This window comes from Amyelois transitella, chromosome 12 (assembly GCF_032362555.1).
Source record: "Amyelois transitella isolate CPQ chromosome 12, ilAmyTran1.1, whole genome shotgun sequence".
Taxonomy (NCBI): Eukaryota; Metazoa; Arthropoda; class Insecta; order Lepidoptera; family Pyralidae; genus Amyelois; species Amyelois transitella.
In genome coordinates, this window is record NC_083515.1 from 8,875,264 (window position 1) to 8,888,944 (window position 13,681).

Below are 13,681 nucleotides of genomic sequence, written 5' to 3' on the forward strand. Positions count from 1 at the left end.
GCTTACCACTCCAGAAAAAAGGCATGATAGTAATGATTTTGTATCAATTGTATATTATTTCAAAGGCATTAAAGATACCTAGATCAAATTCATCAAATACCCAAACCAATTCTCATCAAATACAGTTCCTCGCCATGACCCGGGGATTAAACCCACGACATCAAAATTTAGAGGCAAGCAAAATTATAACTATGCCACAAGGGTCGACCAATATAGAACACGTGTACCATAACATTTTCGCTCTCGTTCCGTTAATTTGCGACCGCCATTAAGGTAAATACCGATCAATAAGCACTCCCGCAAATTATATGGCTTTCAAAGTTACTGACACAGTCAGAAAATGAACGAGTATATTTCTATCGCTTGCTCTCGAACGGCAAAAAGTAATATTATCTTTACAAATGTCAATTTATGATATTTTGTGAATCTAGTATGTTGCGAATAAATGATTTGACGTTTGTCTTTTTCAGTAGCTTCAAACTTTTATTTGGTAATTTTTTAACGGTCATCTTCCTATCCAGACATTAGCCCGTTTTTAATAAAATCGATCAAATTAGTTTCTTTAAAAGCGATCTCATGAGAATTATTATACGTTTAGCGATTATTATATATGCCGAATCGTTAAGTTGGCGTTTACACGAACGACACCTGTCTGAACTCCACAACCCCCCATTTTGGATCATCTAGATGCCTGAAATTGTTTCCTCACTATACTTTCCTTCACTGTAAGAACATCGGTCACTAATCAAACTTATATACTAAACTAAACTCGGAAAAGAGTCATTAGTACATGACATGATACGGTGTGAACCTTAGCACTTTTGAACGGAAATAATTTTTGCCTCATCCACTAACTCTTTCTTCAAAGTTTAAGGTTTATTTAAAAATAAATACTGCTATTTAGTCTTTCAATAAAGCTTATTGCACTACAAACGAATAAGATAACATAAGGCAGTTTCCAGTTCCAAACAATTTTCAATTATGGATGCCAGATAAAGACAATAGACACTACGAAGTTCCCTGTGGAAGTTCCCGACAATTTAATTTCACGAGGCATCCCCTTGAAGCGGAAATAAAGGCGGTTGTACATGAGTGTGTTTAGTTGTTGAAATGGAATCAATTTATTTTGTATGAAATATATGTTTGTAAGTAATAATAGCTATTCATATGTTGTCTGTTGATTCCCGGTACTCTAGAGTTATATTACTCCATCTTTTTTCAGAGAACGACATCTTCAGTCATCAAAAGAACATTTAAGTATCTGATTGCTTTTACCATGAACCAATATGGATTAGGTTCCCCTGCACTGGTCGTGGAGCACAGCCGTTACTGACTTTGAAGAAAACACTGACTTACGCAAGCGTTAATTATAGTCAAAGACGCACCTCGAGTCCTCTTCAGAGAGGTAGAGGTTGATAAGTTAGGAATGTAACCGGGACTAATGCAAGGAGGAAGAAGTAAAAGTTGCTTCGACAACCCTAAAATCTTGCCAAATAATCAAAAAGTTCTATTTTCGTTATAAAAAGGGGTTCTCTGTTAGTTATTTTATCTCTGTATAAAAAGAGTTAAGCGATGAAAACATGAAAACGTATATTTCATAAACAAAAATAAAAAAAATCTGTACAAAAATATGCATAAAACTGTAATTACCTTATACCTTGTAATTTTAGAATTCACAGGAGTACAAAGTATTTAATGACAAAGCATTTCCCGCTGAGGAAACTTCGAGAGCGGGGTTAAAAACGTCGAATAATGAGAAAAAGCTGCAATAAAGCTTGCGTCAAAGGATGCCACCGAGCAAACTTATTTATACGAAGTTCCCAAGTAATATTGCACTCTTAAGTCTCATCCACAACGGGGCGTTGTTCTTTTTAGGGTTCCCTGTGAAATAAGAGAAAGTTGCACTTTCTGTAATAATCAATAAAAGGCTATGTTGAACCTTCTACTAATATCTTCATAATATAATATTGTCTTGTCAAAACTAGGGGTAAGCTTTCCACAACCCCGATTCACACCTACTTATTTTATAAATGCAAAGGTGTTTGCAATAACCTATTAGACGGATTTTGATGGAAGTAAGTACGAACATAGGTATAGTATAACGTAGGGTACCTATTTTATATCCCAAAATTTCATTGGAAAACCCCGGGACGCAGCCAGTCCAAGATACATATACATTATGGATAGCTACCAAAAATCTCTTAAATATTAGCTTAGTCTTCTACTAAAAGGGGACTTTTATCTTTTTGACACTTTTGTCTTTCTCATATAGCGTAGGTAATTGAAAGTGACTTCATGTGCCAGATTAAAGGACACCCGTCCTGTTTTATATCTTCTAGAATGCATTTCATTCCTTATTGGCTCGTGTAGAAACTTTATTACTCGAGTTGTACACAAGTTTGTGGCAAATTAGCAATTACTTGCACACAAGGAATGTACGTAACTTGCAGTGTAGGTATCCAGTTATAGTTGAGAGGCATAGAAACGATTACATAATAAACATTATAATAATAATATTAAATTATAATCCTTTTCATCACTCATCTTTATCATACCTGCTAAAGAAAGGTAAGAATTGGTGTAAAACGATAATTAGTAAGTAATAATTTCATATCATATTATGTATTTTAATTGAGAGAATCAGAGGGCGAATCGGTAAGGTGCCCGGTTAAAATCCGTGATGCGCAGAAAGGCACAGGTTCGAATCCCACCTCGGCCATGTACCAATAACTATTTTCGAAGATACGTACATTAGTTAGATTACCAACCGATTCTCTTACAGTGAGAAAAAACATCGTAAGGAGACCTGCACATTCAGATCAGAAAACTGCATGTGTAACCATGCTCGATCCAATACGGGTTAGGTTTACCTGCAGAGGTTGCGGAGGTCAGATGGGAGTCGCTTCGTGTAAAAACCTGACGCAACCAATCCTGGATCCATTGTAAAAGCCATACCCCGTGCTCTTCTCCAGAGTGGTGAAGATGCAACCGGTACTAAAGCTAGGAGGAAGAAGAACGTGACATCATATTATGTAAAAAAAAACATCAAATATTTCTCAGCGAGTATTCATAAACATGGTTCCGTATTAAACAAAATGAAATATTGTTTTTTTTTTTGGAGAATATATATGGTACAAATTACACAGATTTTATCTTGATATATTGGTATGTCATTTTACAAAGGTTAACTAAAAGGGAATGCTTTTAGCAATAACTTCACCTGTTTAGGCTCAATAAATTTTAAAATAAGTGAAAAGATAAAATTCTCACAAATAAAAAAAAAACCGATACAAGTCATTATTATAAATATTTTATTTTTCCACGATGAAAACCTAGCTTTATTTTATCAGCCTCTTCGTACCAACAGAACAATAGGCTATGATTCCATTGTCTACTAATGTCTGAGATATAATTTACAGCGGTCTGAGAGCTATATTATTGACTGTTTACACGCTCCGACTGATTGCTTAGTTGGGGGATGTTATGTTGGGTTCATAAACAGGAACCCTCTTACAGGGGTCAATGACACAGGATATATTTCGCATAAAGTTATATAACATATACTTAATTACCTTACTTTGGTGCCGTATGGTGCCCGGCGTAATAATATAAAAAAAGAATAGGATCATTCATCATCATCATTCCATTTCTTTGCCCTGGATGTCGTAAAAGGCGACGGGACGGGTACGGGATACTCTTATTATCTGAGGTTTCTTCTTTTAGGCGATGGGCTTGCAACCTGGCACTTTTTAAATTTCAATTCTATCATTAAACCAAACGGCTTAACATGGTCTGTCAGTCTGTTCAAAACTGTTGGCTCTGTCTATCCCGCAAAGTGCTTTTATTTTCCTAATTAGGTGTCGTCCTCCTCTATGGATCTTCAATAGTCCAGAATCTTCATATTGTAACACAAAATTATAAACATAAATTCTTTTAAAGGGGTCAATGACACTGGTTGTATCTCGCATAATGTTATAACTTACATCTTCATTTGTATAGTATTCGTATATCTGACCTTTCAGCCCTCCATGAATCTTATTTTGTAATAGGTATGTATTATTATGATAAAAGAAGCGATATTTTGAGACTGTCGTATGGTTCGCTGTACTCAAAAATAAGCCCACTCAAAGCTGCGACTAAAGGCGACTAAGGGATGCTTCCAACTAATACAACAATAATTGTCAATTGGTATGATCAAGGTACTTCGTCTAGGCCTTCCCTTCCAACGCTTCTTTTTATTTTCTTCCTGTATTGTTTTGTAATTTTTAAGCTCATGATAATCGTATCTTATAATATGGTATAAATATTTAAACATTCACCTTGTCTCACAAGTACCTATTATTAAGTGTAACAACCAAGAGAGTTTGGGTTAATTAAGTGAATGCGCTATCAAATTAGAAGCGCGCTGGTACAATTACATTAAGTTAGTTAAGCTGCAGATTCTGTTATCATACACAATGAAGTCTCCGTGATTCTTCGTCGTTAAGTAATTGACTGCCTAAATGAATGCCACTTTACATGCAGAAAAATCATAGACTAGCTTTTCCCGTTCCTGTGGGAATTTCCAGAAAAAGCCTATTCTATCTCTGTGTCAAATTTCGTCAAAATCGTTATAGTAGTTTTTGAGTTTATTTTACAACATACATACATATGATCACGTCTGTATACCTTGCGGAGTAAACTGAGCCAGCAGTCTTGTAAGACAGGCAGCCCACGTTCAGCTTTAAGACTTAATTCATTAGTTACAAACAAAGATAAGGGTGTGTACCCTTTCCTCTTTATAAGTAATATTTATTTATTAGGAATAACTAACAACTATGTTATAAGAACACAAAAAAATATTTGAATGAATAAATAAAACTTTATGAGCATTACACAATTATATCTTACCTTAAGTACTTATTTAAAGTAAAAACAAACAGTTGCCTTATTGTAATATTAATCCGACATCCAATCGGCATGTGTCGAGGCGTTTTACAACACCCGGACATTTATTCACAGATTACTTGATATTATTGGAGTCACAATTAAAACCAAAGAAAAGAAAGAAAAAGAAAAGAACAGTGTAAAAATTAAAAACATGACATGACGATGACAAAAGTTAATAAAGTGAACAAAATAAAAAAAAGAATATTGGATTTAAACTGAACAATAAAACCTAATAAAATATCTATCTGAATCTGACTGAATTGCAACCTCAAAGATTGGAAGGGATTACTACTGGCCACTTACAAAAAAAGTATTTATATTTAATCTATTTATTTTTAATTTTCCCTCGTCAAAGCGCGAATAGAACATCCAAAATTACTAAAAAGACGGCAAAGGCGTATTGCAAAAATCATGACGACTAATAAGTCTTGCGTTGTCCAGCATTTTGGAATTAGTATAGACATTTTTTTTTCCTATATAAATATAAAATATACTGTCTTATTAAAAAAGGTAAGAGTTTCTGAGTTCATACGTTTGTGGCGGGTAATCTCCGAAGATACTCAATCGATTTGAATTACATGAATATACCTATCTGATTTCAGTTCAGCGAAAAATACAATCCAGTTGCTGACCCCTATATACCTACTTTGAAATATATCTCTCGGCTTGCCGCTATTTCGGTATCTTGTTAACTTGATCACGCCCACACACAACTGTATCCGGGCTTGTTATCTTTTATCTTCAATCTTTTTTCTGGAAAAAACCTTTGGCTACGAACCGGCTTCTATCAAATTAAAATCTACGACGTTTCTTATTTCTTTCGTGTACAGTAGGTATTTCTTTTTATATTTTAACGAAATGAGTCATTATAAGAGTTTTTTTTTTTAGAATTGAATTGATATATGTATATGTAAAAGAGGTTGAATCTCGACTAGTTTGTGTCGCCGTGACAGATTATAAACTAATTCTTGTCTGCACAAAGGATTTCCAATATCACACAAATCGAAACATTTAAACCTTTTTTATAAAGATTATATTCAGAACGCATTTTTCAGTTATGGCTTTACACGTGCACAGATCTGTCGTCTTATTCTATATTATAATATTTATATTTTAATATATAAAGTGACGTGTGGTTCCCGGCACAAAAATAGAAAAGAATAGGACCACTCCATCTCTTTCCCATGGCGTAAAAGGCGACTAAGTGATAGGCTTATAAACTTGGGATTTACTTTTGGGCGGCGGGCTAGCAACCTGTCAGTTAATGAATCTCAATTATATCAGTAAGCCAAACAGCTAAACGTGGCTTTGAAGACTGTTGGCTCTGTCTACCCCGCAAGTGATATAGACATGACTATATATACATATATATGTATGTATGTAATATTTTTTAATAACATGATAAATTATAATAACAATAGTAATAAAGAAGGTAAGACTGTATATTTAAATTGACAATGGGCTTTATGTTTGTTTCAGAGGGTCCTGACTCCGAGTATACTATCTTCGTGGGTCGCTGGTCTGAATGCGAACTTCAGGAGAGGGACCGTGCGGCGGAAAGGTATATACATACATACATATAATAACGTCTACATCCCTTGCGGGGTAGACAGAGCCAACAATCTTAAAAAGACTGATAGGCCATTTCATCTTTTTGACAATTATTTTGACAATTATTATGCGATATGAAGTATCCTATAATTATGAATAAAAATTTTGAATTTGAATTTGAATTTATTTTTTTTTACGTTTTGACAAAAAGATGATCATCGACATATGAATTTTTTTTTAAACTTTTTCAGATACACCAAGCAGAAGAACCCGGACTCCCTAGTGCACACCCCGCGCCTCGGGCTCCAACGGCGGCAGGTGCAATGTCGACGGAAAGATGGCCGCTTCGTCGAACCTATGTACGTTTTTATGGTTAAAGAACTTTATTTCTCAAAGAAATTTACATTTCACTTACAGAGAAAACATTTAAAATAAATATGTACATTTGTTGGTGTGAGCATTCAAATACATATTTTTAATAAAAATAAAAATAAGTCGATACTTGCGTATATAGCCGCTCGCTGCTAACTTACTAAACGCAAGAACAAAACATTAGGATGCTTTTAAAATTCCATTTTCAGTTCAGTGTCAGTCCTTCCGACTGTCTTTTCAATCTAGTGTTCTGGATAAGAAGGCACTAGAAAGCTATAATTTATATTATAAATTTAAACACCTAAATATTAATAAATCAAAATACAAAGTAAACTAATTCACCTACGTGGTGACTTTTTTGTTTTGAAAAATCAACAAAGGACTCTACTAACGGAGGCGCTTTTGGGAATTCCAAATAATGTTCAAAAGTAACTTCATTATAAAAAAAATACAAGGCAAATCATTTGAGTCCAAATTTGCCATTCTGGCTACAAAATTTAACTAAACTACGAAGATGACTTAATTTTTTTTTTGTCGGATAAAAACATAATGGTATATCTTACTCTTACTCTTATGGTGCAATAAAGACTTTATCTATCCTCCTGTTAGGCGAAAAAAAGAAAATGGTCTGTAGTCACCAACTTTAGATGTAATAAATCAGAAAGTAACGAAACGTACTCGCTAACCTCATTAGAAGTTTGCCCTAAATCCCTACAAAGTTGGCACACAATCCAAGCTTAGCCGCACATCTTAAGTTTTACTATCGCCATTCAGGTCGCGTGCATTCTTATGACATTTTGTGGAACTAGGTCAGTGGGGGAGGAGGGGTTGATCGAATGGCGTTTTATATTTAATGCGGAAATGTAGTTTTTTTTTTTGTAAACTAGCTTACAATAGAAGCAGTAAGTAAGTTAACAATGTCCAGTCTAATTTCATGAAATTAGGTTCAGTAGCTTTGCCGTGAAGAGATTACAAACAAACGTTACTTATTTTTACATTTATAGCTGGATTGACTTCACGTTTTCATTACTCATTGAAATTAATAAAAAAAGTTTGTTTAAATCAATTATAATGTCACAAAACTATTAAAATACTGGCGACTTACAAATATGTTATTAAAACGAAATGGATTAACACTTTCGTATTTTGATTTTTTTTTACAAAATCAATAAATATCATGAAAACTTATAAAAATTAAGACGTGTTTAATTTTTCACACATATCCGTAATGCAACTTAATCCGTTATTACCTATTATTTTTTTAAGATATAATTATTGTTAAACTATTTTTGTCATTATAGATTCTGTGGCAAAGCTATACAGCACATGGGCGCATTCAGGATATGCGTGATGAAGGATGACTGCATCCTCGGGGACTGGTTTCCATGGCGACCCAGGGCCGACGGCTTGCTGGTGCGCACTCGAAGGCTGCAGCGGCTACCACAAGGTCACCATTTTTTTATTAAGCTACTTATCACTGTATAACCAAGGTTTACCTAAAAAAGCTGCAGAGGTGAGACGATAGTCGCTTCATATATAAACCTGACTTAATCATTTCAGGATAGTAGTCAGAGACGCACATCGGACTCCTCTCCAAAGTGAGGAGGAAAGGTTATCACCTTTGAAATCCATGAAACCACCAATGAAAGAAATTTTGAATGATAAGTCAAAATTTCTCAAAGACGGATTTCAAAAGAACGTAATCTTATCATCAGATGATTTAAGCCAACAAAATACCTATTCATTAGATTAGGGTTCCATTTTCCATTCCATTTTTCGTAGCCAAATGGCATAACCATTGAAATTTCATCATGTCCATCTACCGACTGTATGTCATAATAATTTTTGTATCCTACAGTTCGAAACCTTAAAATTAAACAACATACAATTGTGCTTTCTCATAGGTATTAGACACAACAATTTTATCTGCGAAATGAAATTTCACCTGAGACCTTTCAAACAACGTTTTACGTAACGAAGTGCAAGCGAGCTAAATTATACGGAGGCTTTAAACGGTGTTAGCATTTACGACTCAGGGCCTAATTGCTCGGCAATTGTTTGTACTTCCACTGTAGTAAAGGGCATATTTTTGCGTATAAAATGAAGTAAGATAATATAAGTGGATTTTTCCCCTTGCCGTGCCGAACTCGCTTGGAATTAATTCGACTAAAGGAGCTAAAACGTTATTTGCAAAATAAAATATTGGAACATTTAATGACAGAATCATTATTTCCGTCTAACATTTATCTTGGTCTGGCTGGATCAGATTTACATATAAATTCTGCCTGAAAGAATATTATTTCGATGAATTATTCGGCTTGAATCACTTAAGTCTATATTCGATATGAAATATTTGTTTCCCAGACCGTCATCTGTGGGCCGTGGTGTGGTGATATTAAAAACTCGTAACACTTAGATGAACAGGTCAACTGTCCCGAATCTCAAACTCGAATGATGACTTTAGATTTTAACTTTCTTTGTTGTGACTCTAGGAGGCGGAAAGGATTGCGACTTGATAGAAGAAGTGAGACCCGGGGTGTTGGAGCCCACTGCGCATTGGACCCCCGGCCCTTGGGGCTCGTGTCGTGTCACCATCGAGCAAACCGCTACCCCGCCCCCTGGTAAATTTTAAAACAATTGCTTTTCTATAACCTTTAACTTCCACCATTGCGCATTTAACATTTCTCTGTCAACATTATAATAATAACTAAAGAAATTTTATCAAAAACAATGACATTACAGCAAATGATGACAGCGACGATGATGCTGACGATAACGATGCTATCTATGATGACGATGATGATGATGAACAAGCAGATGAAGATGATAAAGAGAACGCCCAAGCCAGCTGTGGAGGAGGACTACAAAGACGCGAAGCCACGTGTGTGCGAGCTGACGGCAGTTTCTTGCATACGTCTCATTGTGCGCATGCGACTCTTCCTACACTAGTCCAGCCTTGTGAGGTATGTCAATTTAATATCAGATATTATCTTCATTACAATGATGTAATTATTAAATACGTTTATGAAAATTAAACGATGTTGGGATGAATGAATAAGTTTAAAGATAAATAATGGATGACAGCAAAGACGACGAGAAATTTAGTATGTGCAACCGAACCGAAAACGATTAAGATAATGTTGAAAGCATAATTTGTTTCCCCAAAATACACGTAGCAAATTTAGTTGTACATTTAATTTATTTAACTATTACAATTTCTGTGACTATTACGATTTCTGAACTGTACTAATAACAAATATACCTAATTAAATAATATAAACTAATATTAATTATTAATATTAAAAAAAACTATTCTAAATTTACAAACTAAAAACATTATTATTCAAATTTTGGCCCATTTATGTCAATACGTCATCTAAATCTCCAAACACGTTTGTTTCAGGTGCCATGTCCGCGGGATTGTGAAGTGGGCGAGTGGGGTGAATGGGGTGCCTGCCAGCCCACCGACGGCTGTCCGCTTTATCCTGTCCAGCAACTTACCACTGCTGGTATATCTATGTTGTAATTTTTTTTTTGTTGGCAACATAAATAGTCCACGCTTAACCGCTTTATGGCCTAGACTTTAGACTACAATCATGAATTAATCACACAATGAACATAGCCACAAAATCCAAAACTTTTCTAACTTATAAATCGATGCAATGGCAGTACCTTAATAAATATTGATGGAATAAAAGACGACTAAGGATAAACTTGGGATTCTTTTTCGTTGATGGGCTAGCAACCTGTCACTATTTGAATCTCGATTCTATCATTAAGCCATTCAACTGAATGTGGCCTTTCCTTTTCAAGACTGCTGGGACTGTTTACCCTCTAAGGAACATAAATGTGGTTATACGTATGAATGCAAAAGCTGCTAATTTATACCAAATAGAATCAGGGACAAAATATAAACTGACATTTTAATGCCACAAAATGAAAATTTAATATTATTTTCCAGGCTACAGCGTACGCCGGCGCCGCGTGATCACCGCGGCGTCTGGGGGCGGAGCTCCCTGCCCCCCTCTGGAAGAAAAGAGGACTTGTTCCACCCCTCGGTGCGCCTCGTGGAAAGCCTTGCCTTGGGGCCCGTGCATCTTGAATCGACCACATACCAGTTGCGGCCCTGGGAAACGCACTCGTGAGCTAAGATGTGTGGGACATGATGGGGTTAGAAGTTTGTAAATTTGCTTCCGGCTATATATTATGCCCATTGACATGTGTGATAAAAAGCATGTAAATTTATTACTGTTTCATCCTCCTGGCGGTTGCCACTTATGCGCCCTTCTCAGGGAAAAGTCCTTGTTACTTCTGTCCACAATCCAAGAGTTATTATTTCTATTTATTTTCTCAAGTCAAGAAAAAATAAACAGAGCGACTCTTGTCTGACTTCCGTAATTTAACCCAGCTTGAATCGTGGTTATTGAACTAGGTGTACTTAGTCGCCTAACTTGTCTTAGACATTTACAGGAGACAAATAATAGTACAATTTTCAAGTACAACATAATAGTGGAATTCACACTATACAAAATGCTGAGGCTGATTATAACCCCAATTTAAATCACTGCTCATTTTTATACCAGAAAGAGGCTCAGCGTGCTTGGTGTAGTGGTACTGCGGCTCCAACCCGCATGGAAAGATGCCACATCGCCTGCGCCGGCGACTGCGTGGTGTCTTCTTGGGGAAGTTGGTCGCCTTGCTCGGGTTCCTGTGCTGTGGCCACCAATCCACCACCCACCAGGACAAGAAGGAGGCATATCCTGGCTCACGCTACTCCTAGTAAGATTTAGCAAGTTATTTTTTTCTTAAAAGGTCTTAAATATCTTGCCTAAAGGTCGAGATAACTGGACAAAAATGTTACAAAGTCTGGAATGAAGAATGCGTGGTGTCTACCTGAGGAAGTTGGTCATCTTGCTCAGATTCCTGTGCCGTGGCCTCCAACCTACCACCCACCAGGACTAGGAGGAGGCATATCCTGTCTAACGCTACCCGTAGTAAGATTATCAAGTTATTTCTTGTTAAAGCACAGGTCTTATATAATTTGAGGCCGAGATTACTCGACAAGAATGATATAAAGACTGCGCTGGTGACTACATGATGTATTCTTGGGGAAGTCGGTCGCCTTGTTTTGGGTTCCTGTGCCGTGGCCAACCAACCCACTGATCACCTGGACTAGAAAAATGCATTTTTTGCCCCACGCTACACGAAGTCTCTATTCTTATCATACAGGTTCATAATGGTCTTGCTTGAGCAAAGGATGAAGTAGCCTGATGTAGATGCCATATCGTTCTTCTTGGAAGACCATAATATGCTTGATCGTTACCAAGGGAAAGCCTTTGACAATATCGTTTCAAGTATGCCCTAAGCATCTTCCCTGGTTAGCTTGTGGCGTCTAGATGTTACCATAGTAACTGAAGGCACCGTCATTAAACATCAAACAAATTCCAGGCGGTTGGCCCTGTCCGGCGGAAGACCAGCTTGTCCAAACCGAACCTTGCAACAACCACGCGTGCGCCACTTACTCCTGGCTCGCCACTCCCTGGGGACCCTGCGAGCGGCGGCGGCAGGATTACATTTCAAACACCAACTATACGGATTTGCAAGTAAGCGGCATAAGTCCTCCATATTACTTCATCCTAAGGCGTCAGTCGACTAAACCGACATTCACTCAGCATGTGTCGAGGCGTTTTACAACATCCCGACATTTTTTCACAGATTACTTGAAATTATTCGAGTCACAATTAAAACCAAAGAAAAGAAAGAAAAAGAAAAGAACAGTGTAAAAATTAAAAACATGACATGACGATGGCAAAAAATAATAAAGTGAACAAAATAAAAAAAAGAATATTCGATTTAAACTGAACAATAAAAGCTTATAAAATATCTATCTGAATCTGACTGAATTGCAACCTCATGTCTCGCCGATCAGGCCTTTGTGAGTAGTGACTATTAGTTCAGATTGTGCGTATTCGTGCCCTTTCATTTGGAAGAAACAGTCTGTTCGTCACAATTTCATGTCTGCATTTCTCATACTATTTATCAAATTTTCAATCTAAGCACTATAAGTTTGTTGATGCTAGTTTAAATAGCTTTTTAGCAGGGTTAAATATTTTCCTCCCCCGTAGGATGGAGAACCATTCAACTTCAATGACGAAGATGAGCCGTGTGTGGAAGAAGGTGAGATGACACGCGACGTGATGTGTGTGCAGAACAACGCTGACGTGGTCAGAGAAGCACTGTGAGTTGAATTTACTAATTACTACATACTCTACTACATACATATGGTCACGTCTTTATCCCTTGTAGGGTAGACAGAGCCAACAGTCTTGAAAAGACTGATAGGCCACGTTCAGCTGTTTGGCTTAATGATAGAATTGAGATTCAAATAGAGACAGGTTGCTAGCCCATTGCCTAAAATAAGAATCCCAAGTTTGTAAGCCTATCCCTTAGTCGCCTTTGGCGACATCTATGGGAAAGAGATGGAGTGGTCCTATTCTTTTTTTGTATTGGTGCCGGGAACCACATGACACTCTACTGTTAAAAGTTTGTTTTGCCACAGACAATTTGCACTAAGTATTGTTCAAAAAACAACCTTTGCAAAGATTTCACCAATAATTCTGGCTACTTCTTCTAATGTATGCGATTAATGTTTTATTTATGTAATCTTGATATGGTGTTTTCCATAGGTGTGCCCCCCTCCATCGGCCGTCATCGCGTCGCGCGTGTACATTGCGATGCGTACGCGGCTGCCGCGTGGAAGCTTGGGGTCCTTGGTCGCCGTGCCCGAATACTTGTGGTACGTTTAGGTGAAACCATACTGTAGCGGCCG

The 13,681-nt window shown here is 36.8% G+C and overlaps 1 protein-coding gene across 1 annotated transcript in view; it reads left to right on the top strand.

Moving 5' to 3' along the window:
• Positions 1 to 13,681, top strand: part of LOC106141703 (thrombospondin type-1 domain-containing protein 7A-like) — a 59,898-nt gene that overhangs the window by 34,957 nt on the left and 11,260 nt on the right. The window contains exons 2-12 of the mRNA XM_060946913.1: positions 6,409 to 6,490; positions 6,732 to 6,839; positions 8,154 to 8,299; positions 9,345 to 9,473; positions 9,595 to 9,815; positions 10,256 to 10,361; positions 10,814 to 11,022; positions 11,436 to 11,631; positions 12,301 to 12,455; positions 12,978 to 13,090; positions 13,539 to 13,648. Coding sequence (XP_060802896.1) covers positions 6,409 to 6,490; positions 6,732 to 6,839; positions 8,154 to 8,299; positions 9,345 to 9,473; positions 9,595 to 9,815; positions 10,256 to 10,361; positions 10,814 to 11,022; positions 11,436 to 11,631; positions 12,301 to 12,455; positions 12,978 to 13,090; positions 13,539 to 13,648 — 1,575 coding nt within the window. The remainder of the gene's footprint in view (positions 1 to 6,408; positions 6,491 to 6,731; positions 6,840 to 8,153; positions 8,300 to 9,344; positions 9,474 to 9,594; positions 9,816 to 10,255; positions 10,362 to 10,813; positions 11,023 to 11,435; positions 11,632 to 12,300; positions 12,456 to 12,977; positions 13,091 to 13,538; positions 13,649 to 13,681) is intronic.